Raw genomic sequence first — 25791 nt, forward strand, 5'->3', positions numbered from 1 at the left:
TAGACCCCCCCCATGGCATAAATCTAGATGGGTAATGAGCACTTTGAACCCTCACGTGTTTCATACATTGAGCCATAAAAAAAAAAGTACTTTTTTTTGCCACAAAAATGTTATTTTAGGCTCAATTTTCTTATTTTTTTCAGGGTTAACAGGATAAAATGGACCGCAAAATTTGTTGGGCAATTTGTCTTGAGTACGCTGATACGTCATATGTGGCAGAAAACCACTGTTTGGGCACACGGCAAAAGGGAAGGAGCATCATTAGACTTTTTAAATGGAAAATTAGCTGGAATGGGAAAGGTGTAACCCCCACATGTAACCCCATTTTGGAAACTAGACCCCCCCCATACAAAAAAAAAAAAACAACAATTAGTTTGGCGAAATAAAAAATATGGACATCAGTTAAAAAAAAAAAAAAAAAAAAAATGAGCGCCTGCAACTGACACTAAAGGCAAGTGCCACACGTGAGAGCGATGCACGAATCTCGCATCGCATCATCCGGCACAGCCGCACACTCCTGTCTGGAAGAGAGTGACTGCGCCGGATGATGCGATGTGAGACTCATGCATCGCTCTCATGTGTGGCACTGGGCTGAACCTTTCAATATTCAGTAAAAAATACTGTAGTTGACGATTACTACAGTATAATTTTACTGGCCCTGAACTAAGTTTATTTGTATTTCTTTCTTAGTTTACAGAAAAAAAAAAATCAGGACGCACGCATGGATGTGCTGCAAAAGGGGGCGGGGGGGACGGGACTAAGTGGGATGGAAAAAAGGATGGATGGAGGATGGAAGAGGGTGGAACGGATGGAGGAGCGGCGGAGGATGGGAGTGCGCGCGGCGGATGGAGGAGCGGCGGATGGAGGAGCGGCGGATGGAGGAGCGGCGGAGGATGGGAGAGCACGCGGCAGATGGAGGAGCGGCGAAGGTTGGAAGAGGGCGCAATGGATGCAGGAGCTGCAGAGGATGGGGGGGGGGGGGGGGGAGGTGAGATTGGAGAAGGCTACCTTACAGGATGGATCTAGGCAGCAGGATCACAGGAGATGGAGGAGAAGGCAGATGGAGGAGGCAGCAGATCCGAGCTGGGGAGACATGGCAGCATATGAAGAGGATAGGAGAGCGAGGGGCGCAGAGGCTGATGGAGTGCGGCGGCAGATGCAGGGGGCAGTGGCAGATGCAAGGGGGCAGTGGCTGATGGGGGACGGCGCGGGAGCAGATGCAGGGAAAGGCGGTGGCAGATGCAAAGGGGCAGCAGAAGGAGCAGAGCAGCGGCGATGCAGGGGCGGAGCAGAACATTCTAATGGCTGAAACATTACACTGGCCAATCACAGCCTCCTGAGGAGGAGACACCACCCCTCCTGAGGTCAGGTACAGGTCCTCTCCTTACCAAATCTAGTTTTTGAGTACCGATCGTGGTCACCGGGGCTCCGGGGCCTCGATTACGCCATGACTGATACATCCGTCATGGGTCTTTAAGTACCAGGGCACCATGACGGATGTATCCGTCAAAGGTCGTGAAGGGGTTAAGGTTAATATTTTTAGGAATGAATTATGCTCATAATCCAAGCTTCCATTGAACGTACAAATAATGAACAGATTGATGCGCTGATACTCTAATCCAGACTGTTGGCAATATACATAAATAACTAATAATAATAATAATAATAATAATAATAATAATAATAATAATAATAATAATAATAATAATAATATACATACCTGAGAAAGCTCAACTTCTCCTATCCTGAACAACTCATCACTTTGGGCAGCAGAAAGTAGCTGTGATACTGTACATGGCACTATTTGCTGTGCCCTCGACCTCTGGAAAAAAATAAATCAGAATTTATATTTACTATTGATCAGTTATTAAGTAACACATTAAGAGTGTATGGTTGTGGGGGAGAACACTCCTCAAATAGTGCCCACAAGACATACCTTCTAATAATAAACATATGATGAGACCATGCTTGGGTCTGTGGGCCCATTGGTTTACAGAGATTTGTGTTACGTGCATGACTATATTTGTAAACCTTCTGCTGCATATTCTTTGACTTTGGAGGGGGAAAAAAAGAAAAACGCAAAAATTTGTCTTGAAGACCAACTTTTCTTATGATCCTAAGCGGTTTCTGTGAGGAATATAACATTTATACATGTCAGTCAACACTACAGATGAGCGAACCGGTCCCGGTTCGGCTCGAGTTCGGTTCACCGAACGGAGGTCTCGTTCGAGTTCGGTTCGTCGAACGTTCGACGAACCGAACTCGAACCGCATAGAAAACAATGGCAGGCAATCACAAAACACAGAAAAACACCTAGAAAACACCCAAAAAAACCCACCCAGGTGTCCAAAAGGTGACAAACAACTCACAACACAAACACATGGGAAAGTGACAAGGACATATACTCATGCGAAAACAAAAGAGCTGGACAAGGAAAAAAGAGGAGGAGACACAGATATAGGCATGGCACGCCCTTCTAAAATCATGTAAAACACTGTAAGGTGACTCCAAGCGGAGTCTCCCTTTTTTCCAAAAATTGGGCCACACACACACCCACCACTTCAGTGGCAGCACTTGTGCCCCAGTTGTACACTTCACATCTAGATTTGCATCAAGCACATTCAAAAATACGCCATACTTAACCGTCCCCAGGATGACACCAGGGTAGGTAGCAAAGTGTTTCCTGATCCCAGCTCTGTTCATCTTGGATCATTTTTAAAAACAATGTAAGCAAGGGTTACTCCAAGCGGAGTCTCCCTTTTTTCCAAAAATTGGGCCACACAGACACTAACCCCTTCAGTGGCAGCACTTGTGCCCTAGTTGCAAACAGGATGTTTTGATTTGCATCAAGCACATTCCAAATCCACAAGCATTTACTCTCCCCAGGATGACACAGGGGTAGTAAATTCCTTGTGGATCCATGACTTGTTCATTTTGATGAACGTTAGTCTGTTCACATTGTCACTGGACAGACGCGTGCGCTTATCTGTCAGCACACACCCAGCAGCACTGAAGACACGTTCAGAGACACCGCTGGCAGCTGGACACGACAAAATCTCCAAGGCGTAACTGGAGAGCTCTGGCCATTTTTCAAGATTTGAAGCCCAAAATGAGCAAGGTTCCATTTGCAAAGTAATGGCATCGATGTTCATTTGGAGATACTCCTGTATCATCCTCTCCAGCTGTTGACTATGTGTCAGACTTGTTGTCTCTGGTGGCCTTGCAAAGGAGGGTCTAAAAAAATTATGAAAAGATTCAATAAAATTGCTGTTACCAGCACCAGATACGGTGCTACTGGTACGGGTAGACTGTTGAAGATGACGAGACGTCAAGTTACAACTGGGAGATTCACTCCCTGCACCTGCACGGTTGTTTGGTGGAAAAGCCGAGCTAAGATCGAGTAACAGCTTCTGCTGATACTCCTGCATACGTGCGTCCCTTTCTATGGCTGGAATTATGTCACAAAATTTGGACTTGTACCGGGGATCTAATAGTGTGGCAAGCCAGTAGTCATCATCACTTCTAATTTTGACAATACGAGGGTCATGTTGGAGGTAGTGCAGCAAGAAGGCGCTCATGTGTCTTGCGCAGCCATGCGGACCAAGTCCACGCTGTATTTGTGGCATGGAGGTGCTATCCATTCTTTCTTTCTCTGACATCTCCCCCCAACCTCTTTCAACTGAAATTTGACCAAGGTCTCCCTCATCCGCTGAGTCTTCCATGTCCATGGACAGTTCGTCCTCGATTTCTTCATGTTCTCCTGCACCTTCCTCAACATTTCGCCTGCTACCATGCGCCCTTGTTGATCCCTGTCCCCCATGGTCCCATGCCTGCCGCGTTGGTGATGATGAACGTCTGGACCTTGGTGATGTTGTTGTGTCTTGCGCAAATGAATCCTCCTGTAGTTCCTCCCCTTCCTGTTGTCCCACCCCGACTCCGAATAGTGTTTAGCGTGTGCTCAAGCATGTAAATGACTGGAATTGTCATGCTGATAATGGCATTGTCAGCGCTAAACATATTCGTCGCCATGTCGAAACTGTGCAGAAGGGTGCATAGGTCCTTGATCTGAGACGACTCCATCAGGGTGATCTGCCCCACCTCTGCATCTCGTTGGCCCAGGCTATACGTCATGACGTATTGCACCAGGGCTCGGCGGTGCTGCCACAGTCGCTGTAACATGTGGAGAGTCGAATTCCAGCGTGTCGGCACATCGCATTTCAGGCGATGAACCGGCAGGCCGAAAGACTTCTGGAGCGATGCAAGTCGCTCAGCTGCGGCGGTTGAACGGCGGAAGTGATCAGACAGTTTTCGTGCCCTGGTCAGAAGGCCATCTAGGCCGGGATAGTGTGTTAAAAATTGCTGGACAACAAGGTTCAACACGTGAGCCATACAAGGCACGTGTGTCACCTTGCCCAGGCGAAGGGCCGCACCCAGGTTTGCAGCATTGTCGCACACGGCCTTACCAGGCTGCAGGTTGAGTGGAGACAACCATTCATTAAACTCAGTCTCCAGAGCTGCCCACAACTCAGTCGCTGTGTGACTCCTATTTCCAAGACATTTCAAGCTAAAGACCGCCTGATGCCGCTGCGCTCTGCTACCAGCATAGTAATGAGGGGTGCGTACTTCCTTCTGCGCAGTGAGAACGCTGGTGGCCTGACCAGGCAGGCTTGGGGCGGAGGTGGAGGACACAGATGAGGTGGGAGGAGGCAGAAGCAGTGGCGGAACTTGGACAGACAGAGGATTGACACACAAGTCGTGGGGACGGCAAGACTTGTGCAGCAGACCCTTCACCATCTATCACCATAGTTACCCAGTGCCCAGTCAGCGACATGTAACGTCCCTGTCCATGCTTACTGGTCCAAGTATCGGTGGTGAAATGCACCCGTTCACACACAGAGTTTCTCAAGGAAGCGGTGATGTTGTGTGAGACATGCTGGTGTAGCGCGGGCACACCTTAGAGAAGTAGTGGCGACTGGGCATCTGGTACTGGGGCACAGCGACAGACATAAGGTCTCTAAAATCCTGTGTGTCCACCAGGCGGAAAGGCAGCATTTCGGTAGCCAAGAGCTTACAGAGGGATAAAGTCAACCTCTTAGCTTTGTCATGGGTCGCAGGAAATGGCCTTTTATTTGTCCACATCTGAGGGACAGAGATCTGGCTGCTGTGTGTAGACTGTGTTGAGTAGGGTGTCCCTGGAAAAATGCAGGTTTGTGAGGAAAGTGCAGGCGGAGACATTATGTTGCCTTCATCCAACGTTGATGCTATCGATGTCTGAGAGAGCTGTACACACGCACTTGTTTCCCCTTCCAAACCAACTGACGACCTACCAAGCAAACTGCCTGTTGCGGTTACAGTGGTGGAAGTTGTGCGTGGAAAACCAGGTGTGACAGCTGTCCCCACAGTCCTAGAAGATGAAGAGCGCGCGGATGCACTGGAAGGGGCAGGCGGTGGATGGTTCGCTCTGCTAGGCCGCATTGCAGCATGGTGAGCTTCCCACTGGGACATATGATATTTATTCATGTGACGATTCATGGAAGAAGTTGTCAAACTGCTGAGGTTTTGCCCTCTACTAACAGAATCACGACAAATTTTACACATCACATAATTTGGGCGATCTTTTGCTATGTCAAAAAAGGACCAGGCAAGGCTTAGAGGACATGCGACCTGCTGATCTACCCCGACTAGTGCTCAGAGGCAGAGTGGTGGCTGAGGATGCAGTTGTAGACGTGCTACCAGTGCTCCGACTGTCCAGGAAGGCGCAAGGTAACTTAGTCGTCGGTTGCATCCTCCTCCACCGCCTCTGTTGACCTCCTCGAATGCCTGACTGTGGGTTGACAGTAGGTGGGATCTAGAACTTCATCATCAATTGTTGTGTTTGCACTCCCCTCACCCGAATATTTAAGTTATCATCGCAATCTGGTATCTGCGTCTCATCGTCATCAGTATGTTCCTCATTGTCTATAACAACAGGTGTTACAGTTTGTGAAAAAGGGTCAACATTATGCTCAGAAACTTGGTCCTCACGGCCTGAATCAGAGTCACAAAGGTTCTGGGCATCACTGCAGACCATTTCCTGGTCTGTACTCACTGTAGCTTGGGAGCAGACCTCTGATTCCCAGGCTATAGTGTGACTGAACAGCTCTGCAGACTCACCCATCTCAGTTCCACCATACTGTGCAAGGCGGATGGAGACTTCAGAGCTGGAAGAAAGCAAGTTTGATTGGGCTGACAACTCAGAGGACTGGTGTTTTTTGGATGCGGTAGTTGAGGTGGCGGAGAGGGCACTTGTTGGACCACTTGAGATCCATTCAAGCATTTTCCTTTTTTGGCCATCATCTACCTTTGTTCCAGTTGTTCATGTCCGTAAAAAAGGGAGCACATCGGATTGTCCACGGTAAGTAGTAGACATCTTACTTTTGCTGGAAGATGGTCTATCTTCAGCAGATGTTAATGGAGCTTTGCCACCTTCCCCACGGACAAACCCTTTTTTTCCTTTTCCAACACGCCTCTTCCCCTTTCCACCAGCATCTGTCATTTTGCCACTCATGTTGATTGCGACAAGATTGTGGACTGAAAATATGGAAGTAAAAATTGAGAGGTGGTGTAGATTGCAGCGGTGGTCTAGCTTTATTAACAGCAGAATAAACAACAATAATTATCCCTGACAATGCAACTACGGCCCTTAAACTGGCAGCATTAATTGCTAGTATAAATAGCTTTGTAACAATGAGCTTGGATGTTCAATGCAGACGTGCTGCAAATATCTTTGCACTAGTGGGACAATACAGAAGTACAACAGCCACGTTTAGGATGCCACTAAGTTCACTCAGTGTTTGCTAGTATAATGGCTTAGTAACAATGAGTTTGAGTGTGCAATGCAGGTAGACGTGCTGCAAATATCTTTGCACTAGTGGGACAATACAGAAGTCCAACAGCCACTTTTAGGATGCCACTAAGTTCACTCAGTGTTTGCTAGTATAATGGCTTAGTATTAATGAGCTTGAGTGTGCAAAGGGCAGGAGGGGACAGTGGCAGGGTTGTGGGTCTGGGTAGAGACAAGGAAGCCTCCCTTTCTATCCCTCCTAATGGGGAAATGCAGCGAGGAAATCCCTGACCTTAGCTACACAGACGCTGTCATCTTGTGTAGCTGTTAAAATCTGTTTTCACGGCCCTGACTGTCACCTATGGCTCTGACCCTGCCGGTATTAGCCCTTAAAAGGACTAATAGAAACTTCTATCCCTATTCTGTACAGCGCTGTGTATAGAGCGTACACAGCAGTATCGGAGACAGGAGCTACGCCAGCGGTGACTGACACCAAGACGCAGAAGAGATAATGGCGTCCGGACGGGCAGATACTCGTTTTTATAATGCAGGGACATGTGACATGGACATCCTATGACACATGCCGTTGCTTCTCTGGCTAAAAGTCCACTTAGCTGTGTGTGTGTCTGGGATTGGCTGACATGCTGGCCCGCCCCACTACACGCGCGCGCTTAGGGAAGGAAGACAAGGAAAAAAAAAAAAAATGGCGATCGCCATTATCCATACAGCAGTGATCTGAATGCGCTGTTCCCGCACACTATACACTGAAATTTCATAATAGTGTGAGTCACAGAGTGACTTACGCTATTACAGCGGAAAGCTAGCTAGTAATTAGCTAGTCTTTTTGCTGCTAGAACCGTTCTCGAACGTATCTAGAACTATCGAGCTTTAGCAAAAAGCTCGAGTTCTAGTTCGATCTAGAACAGCCCCCAAAATCACTCGAGCCGCGAACTGGAGAACCTCGAACCGCGCTCAACTCTAGTCAACACCCACTTTTTTATTTACACACATCCTGCTTAGCGGCAAGGAAAAAAAATCACCCAGATTTGGTCACCAAATGGCAGGTGACAAAAGTAAATTAAGACTAAAGAAGCTCTAACCAGAGCAAACCTCCCTGCTGACAAAGTCATTCACCTAGGGAAGTGGGCAGGCAACTGCAAGATTCAGAACAATTTCAAAAGCCATTCTGTAGTCACTATGGCTCCGGGAAAAAGTTATAATATAGGGGAGTGCTTCGCTCCCACAAATAGGGCAGGCATATTTCCAGCTTCATGACGACAAGACGCATGTCACACATTTTCCCTAAATAGTGGGCATGCATTTAAGTCAATAATTAATAATTCGCAGAGGGAAGCCAACAGACATGTTTCCTATCCATGGATAGATCAAATCACAACTAGATTAGATATATGATGTTTATATCTTCCGCGTGGGACACTCCGAGGCAGAGATATGGGGAAAACTGCTAATTTCTAACCTTCTGGAAACTGAAGGCACATCCCATGTCCAGCCCTGTCTTCGATCACAAGGGGGCGGCCACTGGGATCCATTGAAGCACTGCAGAGTTATAACCTCAAAGTGACACTGGTCAACATTGAAAAAAACGGCCTTGTCAGGAAGGTAAAAATAGGCTGGGTGGTGAATGGATTAAAATTAATCCCATTTTTTTTTTAAATAAATATATCAATGCTAAAAATAAATATATAAAAAAAAAAGGGTGGTACTGGCCCTTTAAAGGATTAGATAATTACAGGAGCACATAGACAAATACTGAAATACAGTCAACAAAGTGCGCTGTATTGTTAACCGATGCACATTGACACCATCTGCAGCAAGATGATGCTGCAGGTCTTTGGAGGTGGTCTCTGGATTGTCCTTGACTGTTCTCACCATTCTTCTTCTCTGCTTTTCTGATATTTTTATTGGCCTGCCACTTCTGGGCTTACCAAGAACTGTACCTGTGTTCTTCCATTTCCTTACTATGTTCCTCACAGTGGAAACTGACAGTTTAAATCTGAGACAACTTTTTGTATCCTTCCCCTGAACAACTATGTTGAATAATCTTTGTTTTCAGATCATTTGAGAGTTGTTTTGAGGAGCCCATGATGCCACTCTTCATAGGAGACTCAAATAGGAGAACAACTTGCAAGTGGTCACCTTAAATACCTTTTCTCATGATTGGATACACCTGCCTATGAAGTTCAAAGCTCAATGAGGTTACAAAACCAATTTAGTGCTTTAGTAAAGCGGGCTTTACACGCTACAACAAATCTAACGATGTGTCGGCAGGGGTCACGTCGTAAGTGACGCACATCCGGCATCGTTAGTGTTGTTGTAGCATGTGACAGCTACGTGCGATTGAACGAAAAACCTACAAATTGAACGTCGGATTGTTCAATGTTCCCGAGGCAGCACATATCGCAGTGTGTGACACCCCGGGAACGATGAACAGATCTTACCTGGTGTAAAGCAGGCTTTAGTCAGTAAAAAGTAGTTAGGGGTGTTCAAATCAAGAAATTGATAAGGGTGCCCATACTTTTGCACCGGTCAAATTTTGTTTAAATGCGGATTGCACATTTTCTGTTAGTACAATATACCTCATTTCAATGCAGAAATATTACTGAGTCCATCAGTTATTAGATATATGAACCTGAAATAGCTGTTGCAAAAACCCAAATTGTTAAAGAAAAAAAGGTTAACATTAATAGGGGTGCCCAAACTTTTTCAAATGACTGTATTGAACAGGTACTTATCATCTGTGTTCACCAAGGAACTGACACTTGATATAACTAACAAAAGAAGTATGCTAGCGCCTGCGCAAATTGAACATTGACAAATGCCCCAGGCCAGATGGCATTCTTCCACAGATAGAGCGCAGTAATTGACAGATCCCTGTATCTCATCTTCTCAGACTGTCTTAACAGGATTGGTGCCTCAGGATTGGAGGATGGCTGACATTTTACCTTTCTTAACCGATAGTTAAGAAAGGTAAAAGGGTGGGGATCCAGCCAACTAAGGCCGGCAAGTCTGACATCCTTGGTGTGATTTTGAGGACATTTTAAGAGAGTACTTGCAAAAAAATATATTGCTGAGAATATTATAACTGACAACCAGCATGGATTCACAAAAGATAAGTGGTGTCTATTCAACATGTGATTTATTTGGACTTTGCAAAAGCATTTGACACCATCACATAACCTTATAGTGAAGCTCCAAAATCAGGGACTAGCGGAAACTGTATGCAGATGAGTAAGGAATTGCCAAAAAGAAAGGAACCACAGTTGTCATAAAGGGTACATTTTTTAAATGGGATATAGTCAGCAGTGTGGTACAGCAGGGATCTGTGCTAGGACCAATTATTTTTAAATTCTATAAATGACTTTGTGGATGGTATTGAGAGTAAAGTGTCAGTTTTTGTTGACAACAAACTATGTAGGATATTAAAAACTGACCTTGATAGTACAATTATACAAAACGATCTGGATAAGATGTCAGAATGGGCAGACACTTAGCAAATGAGATTTAATGTTGATAAATGTAAAGTAATACACCTAGGACGGAGTAATCCTATAGCTGCATATACATTAAATGGAAGTACACTCGGGACTACAGAACAGGAGAAGGATTTAGGTATTCTGGTTAAAAGAAAAAGCTGAGCAGCAGCACTCAATGCCAAGCAGCAGATGCTAAAGCAAACAGAATTTTAGGGGGTATAAAATATAAAAAAAAAAAATTAGATCCCATGATCCCAATGTATTGTTACCCCTCTAGAAGTTACTTGTAAGGACACATTTGGAATATGGGATTCAGTTTTGGGCTCCACATGTTAAAAAGGACATTCAGAAATTAGAGTCGGCTCAAAAGCGAGCAGCTAGATTATTACAAGGAATGGAAGGCCTCCCACATGATGAGAGGTTGGAAAAGTTGGACTTTTTTAGCTTAGGAAAAAAAAAAACAAAACATGTTAGAGGAGATCTCATTTATGTGCATAAATACATGTGTAGTCAATACAAAAGGACTGGCACGTCTTATTCCTTCCAAAGGCAATATTAAGGACCAGGGGGGACTCAATGCAGGTCGAAGCAGAACGATTCCGGCAGCTGAAAAGGAATGTTTGTTTGTTTTTTTTTACAGCTAGAGCAGTCAGACTGTGGAAAGCCGTACTGCAAGAAGTAGTAATGGAAGTCTAGTCGGGGCAAAGCAATGCCCTTGTGAATAGTCCCAGCGCTTATTAGCATAGGGAAAATGTAAGATCATAAACCCTTTTTCTTTTACTTTGCTTTTACACAATATTATTTCACAGGAATGGTTAGGCAGGGATTTTTAGCACACATATGTCCCTGCTACTACGTTAGGAGGCAAACTGGACCCGACAGGTTCACTTTACATATTTTAATGGCTAAACATGTCTTAAAAAGAATGTGCTTCTTTAAAAAAAGACCTGTCATGTCAAAAAATGCTATTAATCAGCAGATATGGGGGTTAAGGCCGCTTTACACGCTGCGACATCGCTAGCATTTGCTGGCGATGTCAAGCGCGATAGCACCCACCCCCGTCGTACGGCCGATATGTGGTGATCGTTGCTGTAGCGAACATTATCGCTACGGCAGCGTCACACGCACATACATGCTCTGTGACGTCACTGTGACCAGCGAACCGCCTTCTTTCTAATGGGGCGGTTCGTTCAGCGTCATAGCGACGTCACAGCAGAGTCACTGAACCGCCGCCCAATAGATAAGGAGGGGCGGAGATGAGCGGGACGTACCATCCTGCCCACCTCTTTCCTTCCTCATTGCCGCCGGCCGCAGGCAAGATGAGGTTCCTCGTTCCTGCGGTGTCACACATAGCGATGTGTGCTGCCGCAGGAACGACGAACAACATCGTACCTGCAGCAGCAACGATAATTGAGAATAGGGGGGCATGTCAACGATTAGCGATTTTGAACGTTTTTGCGACGATTCCAAATCGCTCATAGGTGTCACACGCAACGGCATCGCTAACGCGGCCGGATGTGTGTCACAAATTCCGTGACTCCAACGACATCGCTTTAGCGATGTCGTAGCGTGTAAAGCGGCCTTTAGTCTGCAGATTAATAGCATTCTAACTAAAGCAGGGGTGGGAAACCTTTTCTGCCAGGGGCCATTTGGAATTTTTTATCCATCTTCAGGGGCCGCAAAAAAAAAAAAATTATCAACTTGAAAATTACCCTGCTGTATTTGGTCAAACAATTAGCTCATCTCTACTGTGGTGGTTAGAGCTGCTTCTCTTTGGTGCGGCTGTGATATTAAGCGATAATGATCATGTTGCGTCTTACAACTGCTTTTACAGGTTTGTCTTGGTCTGGAGCGCAGTAAACACTTTGTGATACGATTGGTGGGCATACACATCACAGGAAGGGCTGGGGGCATACACACAGCACTAAATGGGGTAGCGGAGGGGGTACAGCACTAGGTGGCGGGCTCACAGCAACAGTCCATGAAGTAGGTACAGCAAGGAGGCCGGTAAAGCTGCTGCTCCTCTTCTGTAACAGAAGTGCATCTCGTGCTGCTTACCCTGACCACAGAGGAAGCTCTGAGCATGCTGCATGCTCATCCTTGCAATACACATCGGGATATAAAGGGCTGGCAAGACAGCGGCCACCGCCCGAGCACTACAGTCCCTGGAACCACATAAAAAGGAGGTTATTCATCCCTGAACTAAATCCATGAGTCTGTGGCACAGAGAGCCAGGCTGCCGTATGGAAAGTAATTTTCTTCCTTCGAGAATCCTTCAGCTTTCAGTCATAGATGTGTGGCTTTACTCACCGCTCAGTACATAGTGAGCGGAGGCTGTATGCGAGCCCCAACACTGACTGACCGCTAACACAGCAGTCAGTACAACAGTGCAGTACAGAGCAGACCATCACACAGTGCAGGGGCATTCAAACAGCCTCTGCTCACTATGTACTTAGTGTCTAAAGCCACGCCTCTATGACTGAACTCAAAGGCTGTGGAAAGAAGAAAGTTAATGTCCTCCCAGTAGCTGCACTTTCAGTGTAGTAGCCCGGCTTCTTTAGAATGCTACTAACTCTATATCTGCAGGTTAATAGTTATTGACATTACAGGTTTACTCATTACCTTTTATTAAGCAGGTTCATACAATAACGTGTGGAGTGTACATGAATACATATAGTCCCCGATCGTCATCTACCTCAGTTGCTAGTGAAGCTGTATTCCTCCTCAAAGTCAAGTGATGGCAGTTCAGACCTATCTCACACTGCGCTCTATGGCCTTGATTCTCTCGGCAATTCTCTCATTGGTCTTGATGAGGGGGGAGAGATGAAGCAGATGCTCATGATTTATGAAGAGGCACACATAGTGTCGCATTCTTCTGTGCGTGCGCCTTGCCACAAACCTTACCCAACTCCTGCTGGGCTAAGATTTGCAGCACTGCAGATACAGTTGGTACTAATGCATTTGACAAGTGAGGCCATGACCCCTTCCTCCACACTTTGTCAGAGCTGGGGCAAGAATGGTGTGAAAACATTAGAAAATCACATTTTTTTTGCGCAACCTTGCAATATGCCAACATTTCACTTTTATAGTTTCTCTTTTTTTGCTTGAAATTTAAAAAAATAAATAAATAAATAAATGAAATTTATCTTACAGTAAATTCGGTTTCTAGGAATCCCTCCATGACAGCACACAGGAGGGTAACTCTGCACCCTATTAGGGACAGGAAACACATAGAGGTTAAATAACCCCTCCCCACCTCCAGTGTTTTTTGAAGTACCATAAAACAAATCATGAATGGTTTAAATCTTTTATTTTCAGAAATAAGCCATTAATATGCATGTGAATAAGTGGGAAGGGAGGGATAACTGTGCTGTCGTGGAGGGTTTCCTACAAACCGAATTAACGGTAACCAATTCCATTTTCTCTAGTCACCTTCCACGACAGCACACAAGAGTACCAACGAACAAGCTAGGGAGGGACAACAGCCTGTTGGACTTTACGTCCAAAGGCCAAATCTCTATTGGAAAACTAGTCCAATCGGTAATGTTTAACAAAAGTATGGACAGAGGACCAGGTCGCTGCTCTGCAAATCTGTTCAATTGAAGAGTCAGCCCTCTCAGCCCAGGAAACTGACATGGATCGAATAGAATGTGCGGTTAAGTGATCCGGAGGACGGAGGCTTTGGGTAACATATACCTCTGTAATAGCGTTTTTTTATCCAGTTGGAAACTGTGCTCTGGGCAGCCTTCTTTCCAGCACTGTTACCCACAATCTGCACAAAAAGATTGGAATCCTTCCTGAAGGAATCCCTTTTCTGAAGGTATAGCATGACTGCCCGAAGTACAATCGAGGGAATGAAAGTCCATCTCCTTTTGGTTAGCTGGATTTTGACAAAAAGATGGCAGAATAATGTCTTGGTTCCTATGAAAGTCCGACATCACTTTCGGGAGAAAGGCGGGATCCAGACGGAAGAGGATTCGATCAACCAGAATCTTCATATAGGGATCTCGGACGGTAAGAGCCTGGATTTCACCGACTCGCCTAGCTGTAGTAATCGCAATCAAGAATGCAGTGTTCCAGGCCAGACACCGCATGGTAGAGGAAACTAAAGGTTCAAACGGAGCCTGAGTCAACGCCTGAAGAACCACGTTAAGCTCCCGGGTGTGGGGACACTATTGCCAGCCATTTAGGACGGGCTCTAACCGCTGAAGAGAGGAATCGCTTCACTCAGCGATGGTTTGCTAGGTAATGATCAAAATACGCACTTAAAGCTGATACTTGGACTTTGAGAGTGCTGGGGCTGAGACATTTTTGAAGGCCCGACTGTAAAAAGTCCAGGATGTGAGCCACATTTGGATGGAATGGGTCAGGAGTCTGAGGACTGCACCAGTTGGTAAAGGATTCCAGATTTTAAAGTAGATCAGATTAGTGATAGGCTTCTGGCTTTTCTGTAGCGTGTCAATGACCCTCTCAGACAAACCCCTAGCTCTTAAAATGCCGGCCTCAGAAGCCACGCAGCCAGGATCAGTCTCTTGAGGTCTGGGTGAAAGGTTTGGACCTTGATGGAGAAGATCTGGGATCTGAGGCAATAGGAGGGGTCCATCCTGAGCCCTGGATACTAGGGCTCCGAACCAGCTGCGTCTGGGCCAGAGTGGCGCGACCAGGATGGTAGGAACCCCGTCCGATCTGACTTTTTGAAGAGTCCTGGTCAGTAGCGGGATTGGTGGAAAGGCGTATGCCAGTTGAAACCTCCAAGGATGGGAGAAGGCATCCACTGCTATCGCCGGATCTCTGGGACTAAAGGCCGCTTTACACGCTGCGACATTGCTAGCGATGTTGCTAGCGATCGCACCTGCCCCCATCGTGCGTGCATCAGGGGCAAATCGCTGCCCGTGGCGAACAATATCGCTAGTACGTGTCAAACGCACATACCTTCCTAAAGACGTCGCTGTGGCTGGCGAACAAACTCTTTAAGGGGGAGGTTCGTGCGGCTTCACAGCGACGTCACACAGCGGGCCACCAATAGAAGCGGAGGTGCGGAGAGCAGCCGCATTAACGTCACTCCCACCTCGTTGCCGGAGGATGCAGGAATGCTGTTCATCGTTCCCAGGGTGTCACACGTAGCGATGTGTGCTGCCTCAGGAATGATGAACAACCTTCGTCCAAAATGAGCAACGATATTTGGGAAAGGAACGATGTGTCAACAATCTACGATTTTTGCCGTTTTTCGGATCGTTAGCAGTCGCTCGTAGGTGTCAAACGCAACAACGTCGCTAACGACGCCAGATGTGCGTCACGAATTCCGTGACCCCAACGATATCTCATTAGCGATGTCGTTGAGTATAACGGGGCCTTTATAGAGAAAAATTGACGTACCCTTGTGTTCTGCCGAGTTGCAAAAATATCCACCTCCGGTTGTCCCCACCTTTGGACTAAGGAATGGAACACCTCTTGATTCAGGGACCATTCTCCAGGATGAACGACCCGCCTGCTGAGGTAATCCACCCAAGTATTTTCGGAGCCCTTCAGGTGGACAGCTCATAGTGACAGGATGTGTTTTTCTGACCAAAATAAAGATTCCTGTGGAAATCCTTCGCAAATTCTGGTGGCGCGAGCTGCCTTGATAACGTAAGTGAGCTACCGTTGTCATATTGTCGGAGTACACCATGACATGTGCCCCCTGAAGCATGGATTTCACTGCCCTGAGCGCCTAAAGGACGGCTTATAGTTCTCGATAATTTGAGGACCTGTGACTGATGTATGCTAACCAGAGGCCTTGGAAGGTAACCTGAGAGATGATCGGCCCCCAGCCTTTCTGGCTGGCATCTGTGGTGATCGTCACCAACGGCTCTGGATTCCATGAAACTCCTTTTTGGAGATTGTGTCATATGGGAGAAGGACCCCGTCACAATCAACAGAGCGGGAAATGACTGTACAATCCAAAGAGCATTTATTCCAAGCAAATCAAATGGTCCATAACATAATCCACCATACGGAGGGTAAAAATAGTAAAGAAAACACGAATATAGTCCAGTAATGGATAAATGTCCATGTCTCTCTGAGGAGCCGCAGCTTTTTCCTCAGAGGTTCAATCTTCCTGCTTCAAGAGTGAAGCAGGAAGATTGAACCTCTGAGGAAAAAGCTGCGGCTCCTCAGAGAGACCTGGACATTTATCCATTACTGGACTATATTCTAACTTGAAGTTCTCAAACAGACTGACTCTTTCTTCCCCCCCCTACCCCCCCGGTAAACAGAGAGTTTACAGTAGGTGGATTTCAGGTCCACCTCCCCCCACACCTAGGGATAGAAGCGCTTCAAGATGCTATAACCTTGCACTACAGGGGGTGATTACCTACAGACAATACAAAGTACACACAAGCAGTACAAATAATGGACAGTGAACTAAGCTTAAAATCTGCACAGCATTATACACCTTCCCCCATATCCCCCCATCACAGAGATGGACAGGGATCATCCACCACAACAAGGAGGCCTTCACCAGACCTGGCAGGGATATCTTCTTGTTTAGGGAGCTCTGGGCACCGTTCCAAGATGCCAAGATATGAGCCTGAAAAGTTCGTGAGTGTGCCTGAGCCCAGGAGACCGCCGGGATGAAAGTTGTCAAAGATCGCAGAACTGACATTGTGAATCTCAGGGTGACAACTCGTTGGCAATGCAGAAATTCCATTATCCCCAACTGCTTTTCTCTCGGAAGGAAGGAATGTTTTACAGAGTCCAACATGACCCAGAGGAAGACCTTTTTTGTGGAGGGAAGAAGGTCCGACTTCTGATGGTTAACCACCCATTCCAGGTCGTGGAAGGCTCTCACTGTGAGCTGCACGTGTTGGAGGAGCAATTGGGCAGAGGGGGCACTACCAGGAAGTCGTCGAGGTAGGAGATTATACAAACGTTTTGACCCCGCAGGAATGCTACCACCTCCCCCATTAGTTTGGTGTAAACCCGAGGTGCAGACAAGAGACCGAACGGGAGGGAGTTGAATGGATAATGCCGGAGATGCCCCTTGTGGAAAATTGCAAAGCGAAAAAAAACTTTTGTGGGCGGGAAAGAGCGGGATATGGTAATATGCATATTTTAGATCTAGAGTGACCATAAAAAAATTCCAGACCGACAAGGGGCGTGGTGGCCCTGACCGACTCAAACTTGAAACGCCGGTAGATGATGTGGCGATTTAAGGGTTTGAGGTTGATTATTAACCGATTGGTACCGTTGGGTTTTCTTACCAGGAAGAGACGGGAGTAATGGCCAAACCCCGCCTCCAACTCTGGTACTACCGATACTACCCCTATTTTTTGGAGGTTTTGAATACAGCCCATGAGAGTGACATGACTTTCCCGGGAGGGAGAGGAGGTGACCCGAGTACATTGAGGAGGATAAGTGTAGAACTCCACCTTGAGACCTTCTCTGATGGTGCTTAAGACCCATGGGTTTAATGATACCTCCTGCCACTGACTTAGGAATGCTGACAGCCGACCTCCAATATTGATGGCGTCATTACTTGTCTTGCTGCTGCCGCCTCCGATCTTCAGACCTCTGGGATTGAAAGATGCTGCTTCCTCTGCTCCCTTTCTGGTAACTCCAACGGCCCGTCTTACCCTTCCCTCTGTAATGGGTAGATAGATTTGGGGTGGGGGGGGATGACGAAACATTTTCTTATGTGGTCTGTCTTCTGGCAACAGCCTTTTCCAGAATCTCTTCTAGGGCTGGACCGAAAACATGCGCTCCTCGAAATGGTAGAGAATAGAGTTTCACTTTGGAGGCCGCATCACCACTGCAAAGTTTGAGCCAGAGCTCTTCTCACCGCATTAGAAAGGACCCCACTTCGTGCTTATCTACCTTAGGTATATCCCAGCAACAAGGTGAATCTTCTTCCAGCGGGAACCTATTTCTCAATTCACGGGAAATGGTAAGGCGTTTCTCAGGGTTTCTCCACTCCTGTAAAACCATCTCTCGGATTAATTCGTGGACCGGAAATCCCAACTTCCTATGGGTCCTAAGGCCCCCAAACATTTCGTCTTGTACCGATTTAGTAGATATTTGCTCTTCTACCCCCATAGTCTCTCTTACTGCACCTAAAAGTTCATCCATATTCTCTATTGAGAAAAAATATCTGGCTTCAACTTTATCCGAAGATAAGCCATGATCCTCGTCAAACATCTCTTCCGGGGCCGAGGAGGGCCTCTCCATAGAATCTGACTCTGAATTATCCACAGGGCTGATTTTTCTTTTCTTAGGTGCAGAAGGTGCAGCAGGGGAGGGGGGGGAAGTTGGTGAAAGGGACGCCAGGGAGGACTGAATCTCCTGTCGGACCATATTTTTAAGCTCATTCATAAGACAGGGTTATTCCTCTCTCACTACCTGATCGGTACAGGGCTGACATAGCTTCTTGGAATGTTCAGCAGGAAGCTTTTTATTGCAGATCATGCACCATTTGATAGATGGCTTCTCCTTCTTGGGGGCAGGAGTCTTGTCTCCCTAAGGGGGAGAAAAGAGCCAATAATACAGGCACCCAGAAGTGAAGTCATAAAAGCCCACCACCCCGACCTAATCCCATAGTCACTGTTACTCACAGAACCAGGGGCTGAGCTGGGCTCTACAGACGCAGAGCTAGTAGAGCGTTCTCCTTCCATCCTAGCCTGGAGAGTACTCTTACCTGGGTCAGTTATGCGGTCCGGGTTATATCCAGCCGTTGGTGACTCCTCCTCTATCGGTCGGGGGGGCTTCCACCGGAGTGAGTGCCGGCATCCACAGGCAGCGACAGCGCGTGCGGTCCACAGGGGAACGCATGAACCTGGAAGTGACGTCATCGCAAGACGCCAACATCACTTCCGTGCGCCGTCGCCACCACACGTGGAAGAAAAGGAGGTACCATGGAGTTGCCGGAGGTCCATGGAAGTCATGCTGCCCCGCTTTACCTCGTGGAGGCGCAGGAGGAGCAGACCGGTCCCGAGTCCCAGGGAGACGGGAGCAGCGCTGGAAGAGTAAGCAACGTGGCCCCGACATCAGCTGCCCGGTGAGTAACCGAACGCCGCGCTCTCATCACCGGCCACGAGAACACAGGAGTAACCTCTCATATCCCAATAGGGACAGGAAACAACACTGGAGATGGGAGGTGGGGAGGTTTTTTAACCTGTGTTTCCTGTCCCTAACAGGGTGGAGAGTTAACCTCCTGTGTGCTGTCGTGGAGGGTGACTAGAGAAAAAAGGGTTTTATGAATCAATCCCTATGTCAGGCAGCTCCATAGATTTACTTTGTAAGAATGACGTCCGGCTGATACAGCGTGTAGTGCGAGAGCAAGCCTGAATCGCCACCACAATTGTGGAAGTCAGTGGCTCAAAGTCATTTAATCCTTAAAAAACAACACTTATTCATGTCTAAAAAAAAAAAAAAAAAATTGACCATTTGCCCAATAATTTACACCAAAACTGATATATAGTAGGAGTAGTATTGTGAAAAACCAAAAGGAAGAAAAAACTCCTAAAAAAAATGACTTTATTAGAATTAAATATTAAAATCTATGAGTATAAAAACAAAATTGCTTTTACATAGTCATTATATAAACTAATTTTTTAAGTGGGTGTAGAAGGGTGATAGATCCGATTTGTGAGGATAGTGCTAGTTGTTTACTATTCTTAAGGTAGGGACAACTATAATAGTTGCACTTCTTACTCCAGTAACTTTTGTAAGGAGATTGGGGATGAAAAATATCTATCCCTCCCTTTTACCTACCTACCAGCGGAGGTGCACCATACGTTGTTGGGTACCCCCCGCTCCACGTCGTCTCTCCCTATTATCTCCCTGCAGCTCGTCAGTTGCAACCGGGAGACCCACCACCAAGGAAGATAGATAGTGCAATTAGTCACAATTCAGCCGTACATAAGTATGTTCCAGCCATATTATAGATATTAAATAGATCTCAGATCAATGAAATTTTTTTTAAATATATATATAGATATAAACTCCCAGCAGGGATAACTTATCTGCCGGGACCATCCAATAGTCTATCCCGTAATCCCAACGCGTTTCCCCCTATATTTTTCTTAGGGGTTCATCAGGGGAATAACTGATCCGAGGCTTGTTTCTTAAAGATCCAAGGGTACCGGTAAACAAAGCCTGACGTCAGTGGCCCATGATGGGGTAGTACTACATAACAGCCGGCACTATGGGACCTGCAGGACTTTGAATGCAGCCAGCTATTTTATATTGGACGACTGACCCCATCATGGGCCACTGACGTCAGGCTTTGTTTACCGGTACCCTTGGATCTTTAAGAAACAAGCCTCGGATCAGTTATTCCCCTGATGAACCCCTAAGAAAAATATAGGGGGGAAACGCGTTGGGATTACGGGATAGACTATTGGATGGTCCCGGCAGATAAGTTATCCCTGCTGGGAGTTTATATCTATATATATTTAAAAAAAATTTCATTGATCTGAGATCTATTTAATATCTATAATATGGCTGGAACATACTTATGTACGGCTGAATTGTGACTAATTGCACTATCTATCTTCCTTGGTGGTGGGTCTCCCGGTTGCAACTGATGAGCTGCAGGGAGATAATAGGGAGAGACGACGTGGAGCGGGGGGTACCCAACAACGTATGGTGCACCTCCGCTGGTAGGTAGGTAAAAGGGAGGGATAGATATTTTTCATCCCCAATCTCCTTACAAAAGTTACTGGAGTAAGAAGTGCAACTATTATAGTTGTCCCTACCTTAAGAATAGTAAACAACTAGCACTATCCTCACAAATCGGATCACCCTTCTACATCCACTTAAAAAATTAGTTTATATAACGACTATGTAAAAGCAATTTTGTTTTTATACTCATAGATTTTAATATTTAATTCTAATAAAGTCATTTTTTTAGGAGTTTTTTCTTCCTTTTGGTTTTTCACCATTTGCCCAATAACATAAATTGGATACAGGGCATTATTGTGCAACGGTGGTATGATATCAGTGGGCCAAAGTCATTTAACCCTTAGGTGTCCACTTTAATGTCCATCTTTATAGCAGTTTTATATTTTTTGTAGGTGCTTTTAGGTGTATCCACATCAGGGCATTGCACTACAGTGTATTTTATTATCACGATTATTTGATATTATTAAACTTGTAAAAACAGAAATTATTGCGAATAAGAAACCAACTTCTGCAGTGTCCTACAGGCATATACATTCCTGAAAGTGCCAAGAGGACAGAACATGTACATAGAGGTCATGATAAGCAGCGCCACCTTCTCCCTATGTTATTAGTTCATAAGCAGCATACGTACAGATTTCTTTTCTCCTTGTGTCGGTGCTGGAGATCCAAACCCTCCGGGTGACTGCACGTATCCACCACCACCTCCCATCCCGGAGCCGCCATAACCGCCATCAAAGCTTCCTGTGCAGAAAGACGAGGAGCATTATGACATATACTGACAAGGCGCAGGACAGCGGAGGCTTCACACAGAACAGTGCCACATTTTCTCTATTACCCAGCACAGTAGTGTCCAGCTCAGCCACTATAGCACTGCCCTTATACACATAACAGTCATTTCCCAGCTCAGCCACCCTTACACACGTAGCACTGCCCTTACACAAGTTGCACAGCCCCACATTGCCCTCGTACATATAGCACAGGGATTTCTGACCTTAGCCGCCCTATAACTGCCCTTATACATATAGCACAGCCATTCCCCAGCTCGGCCGCCCTATAAGGCTACATGAGCATGCCAGGGCTGTGGAGTCAGAGTCGTAGAGTCGGAGTCGGAGCTCATTTTGGTGGAGTTGGAGTCGGTATAAAATGAACCGACTCCAACTCCTAAAATATATAATAAATTGGGTCCAGTAGTTCAATGCAGAATGGGCTGAATATTTTTTCATAGGAATTTGGGAAATTTATGAAATGTCCTATAAATGGCTGATCTATTCTTGATCTAAGGCTACACTCACACAGCATTTTTGCTGCGTATTTTGAGGGTGTTTGTCAGCTGCAAAAGCAGATCAGCTTTTTAAAAAACCGCATCATCTGAAAGGTTTTTGAGCTCATAAATAATGTTTTCAATAGCAAAAGCAGATTAGAAAAACACCACAAACTGACATGCTCATTCTTTGTGAGGATCTGTTTTTGAGCACAAAAACGGATCCTCACATAACGCTGTGTCTGAATGTCCTATCTTGAAACCCATTGCCTTTGCTGGGATGCCCAGAGTCACTGCATTTCACTGAATTATTTTGCCATCAATGTTCGATAGGTTTGTGACAAGAAAGAAATTGTTAGCAAGACACTGGCAGTAAAAGATACTAAAGCTCATCACACCAGCCAGTTTCTCCAGGCCTTAGTGGAAAAAGTTCTGCAAGATTACGAACTCAAAAAAGAACAGGTTCTTGCTATTGTAAGGACAATGCTTCAAACATGATAAAGTACAATTAAACTGATGAATGAGAATAATAAACATCTAGAAGAAAATTTAGGATTCAGTATGTTAGAGATGGAAGGCCACAGTGCTGTTCATGTAACTGAGGAACAAACATATTACAACAGAACAGCAGCAAAATGACACTTTAGAATTAGATGATCTTGTTGAAGCTGCTTCAAAACACTTTCATATTCATCACATGCGCTGTGTTGTGCATACGCTGCAGCTGGCAATAAGAGATAGTCTGCAAGAGGGACCCCGCTTTCACACATCCGGCTTTTCGCCGGTTTGGCGGATGCGGCACACTCCAGTACAGTCTATACAGTACAGTGGCAGCGCGACAAACGCCGGTCACATGCTGTCATGTGACCCGGAAGTTGCGGCGCTGCCACTGTACTGTATCGTACTGTACTGGCGTGCGCCGCATCCGCCAAACCGGCAAAAAGCTGGATGTGTGAGACTGGGCGGACATGCTGGAAATCTGATTGGAAAAGTGAGGAAATTGGTTATTGCCGCCAGAACCCCTAAAATTGATTCCATCTTGAAGAGACGTGCTGGGAAAGGGGCAATTGTTGATCAATCGGTGAGGCAGCACTTATTTAATGACTGAGCGATTGCTTGAACTAAAATAATTTCTTATAGATATGGTGAACCCTCAAGTAACATTAAATGAAGGTCAATGGACACAGGTGGCTGAATTGAAGGAATTGCTTAATCACCCATTTACCGTGACTAAAAAAATTACAAGTTGAGCATTTAACTCCTGGCATTTTCATAAGGGAATGGAAGAACTTGCTATTTTGCCTGTCCCAAAGAGAAGGTTTAATCCCAAATGGCATTTCTGCTTCAATGAAACGGAGACACAGCTATTGGAAAATAAAATTCTTCTGGCAGCTGTTTATGTGGACCCAAGTCATCGTATACTGCTTGATGATCAACAGCTTACTAAAGGAAAAGAAGCTTTGAGTGAGGTATCAGTTAGGATGAGCGGCTACAGGACTGCCAGTCGGAAGAGGACTTGGGCCCTGACAGTGCTACTGCTACCATATGTTCATCCTCATCAGATGAGGAGTTTAACTTTGACAAGTATTTGGATGACATAAAGCAGGCAAAGCGTTGCCGCAAGGAAAAAGATTTCACTCAGTCTCCTATAGCAAGCAGATTGACCAGATTTCAGTAAAATTTTTCACTTGCTCTCAAAGGAATAGAAAAATTCAACCATTCATCAAAAATGACTGTGCATGAGGCAATTCCTTTATACCTGGATATTGTTAGAGATGTTGCCCATGTGGTTACAGCTTTGCCTCCAAGTTAGTGTAGAGAGGTTGTTCTCTAGCCTTAAAATTAACAGGTCAGATTTGAGGTCATCTGCGAAGGAAGATCTGATGGAAGCAATTCTATTTCTTACAACAAATTCATAGACTGCACAAATGTTATTTAGTATGTTTTTGTTGAAAACTGTTTTTTTTGCTACTTACATAGTGTATGACAGTGTTATATATAACACTATGTAATACACTATGTAAGTGGCAAAAAACAGTTTTCAACAAAAACATACTAAATAATAACATTCAGTATATTGCTTATATTTAAGTGAAAAATGTATTGTAGTGCAATGTGAACATCAGACATTTAATCATTATTATAATACAATCAAGATATTTAGATAGAACATAAAATATATTTATTGGAGTACAACTTTAGAACACAAAAAACTGTAATAAATTGTAAATATGTAATACACTGTAATATACAGTAGATTACATATATCTTGTATATATATATATATATATATATATATATATATATATATATATATATATATATATATATATATACACACACACACACACGATATATATGTAATCTACTGTATATTACATAGTGTATTACATATTTACAATTTATTACAGTTTTTTGTGTTCTAAAGTTGTATTCCAATGAATATATTTTATGTTCTATCTAAATATCTTGATTATTGTATCATAAAAATGATTAAATGTCTGATGTTCACATTGTACTACAATACATTTTTCACTTAACTGTAAGCAATATATGTGGGAGTCGGAGTCGGTGCAAGGGAAATTGAGGAGTCAGAGTCGAAGGTTTGGCTTACCGACTCCACAGCCCTGGAGCACGCTGAGTTTGTCGCTTTTTTTGGTGCATTTTTCTTGTTAGAACTTTCTGACATTTGACTTCCCATCAAAGTCTATGAGAGAAGGGAATTTTGTTTACTTACCGTAAATTCCTTTTCTTCTAGCTCCAATTGGGAGACCCAGACAATTGGGTGTATAGCTATTGCCTCTGGAGGCCACACAAAGTATTACACTTAAAAGTGTAAGGCCCCTCCCCTTCTGGCTATACACCCCCAGTGGGATCACTGGCTCACCAGTTTTAGTGCCAAAGCAAGAAGGAGGAAAGCCAATAACTGGTTTAAAGACCAATTCAATCCGAGGAAACATCGGAGAACTGAACCATACCACATGAACAACATGTGTACCCGAAAAAACAGAAAAACCCCGAGAAAACAGGGCGGGTGCTGGGTCTCCCAATTGGAGCTAGAAGAAAAGGAATTTACGGTAAGTAAACAAAATTCCCTTCTTCTTTGTCGCTCCATTGGGAGACCCAGACAATTGGGATGTCCAAAAGCAATCCCTGGGTGGGTAAAAGAATACCTCATGATAGGGCCGTCAAACGGCCCTCTCCTACAGGTGGCCAACCGCCGCCTGAATGACTTATCTACCTAGGCTGGCGTCTGCCGAAGCGTAGGTATGCATCTGATAATGCTTGGTAAAAGTAAGTAGACTCGACCAGGTGGGTGCCTGACACACCTGCTGAGCCGTAGCCTGGTGCCGTAATGCCCAGGATGCACCCACGGCTCTGGTAGAATGGGCCTTCGGCCTTGAGAGAACCAGAAGCCCAGTAGAACTGTAGGTTTCAAGAATTGGTTCCTCGAGCCCCCGAGCAAGGGTGGATCTGGAAGCTTGCGACTGTTTACGCCGACCAGCGACAAGGACAAAGAGTGCATCCGGGTGGCGCAGGAGCGCCATGCGGGA

The 25791-nt window shown here is 45.4% G+C and overlaps 1 protein-coding gene across 1 annotated transcript in view; it reads right to left on the bottom strand.

Annotated features, from left to right (window-relative positions):
• RPA2 (replication protein A2) overlaps positions 1-25791 on the bottom strand; it is a 112643-nt gene that overhangs the window by 52634 nt on the left and 34218 nt on the right. The window contains exons 2-3 of the mRNA XM_075333965.1: positions 21608-21717; positions 1721-1822 (exon numbers count right to left, since the gene is read on the bottom strand). Coding sequence (XP_075190080.1) covers positions 1721-1822; positions 21608-21717 — 212 coding nt within the window. The remainder of the gene's footprint in view (positions 1-1720; positions 1823-21607; positions 21718-25791) is intronic.

This window comes from Anomaloglossus baeobatrachus, chromosome 2 (genome assembly GCF_048569485.1).
Source record: "Anomaloglossus baeobatrachus isolate aAnoBae1 chromosome 2, aAnoBae1.hap1, whole genome shotgun sequence".
Classification (NCBI taxonomy): Eukaryota; Metazoa; Chordata; class Amphibia; order Anura; family Aromobatidae; genus Anomaloglossus; species Anomaloglossus baeobatrachus.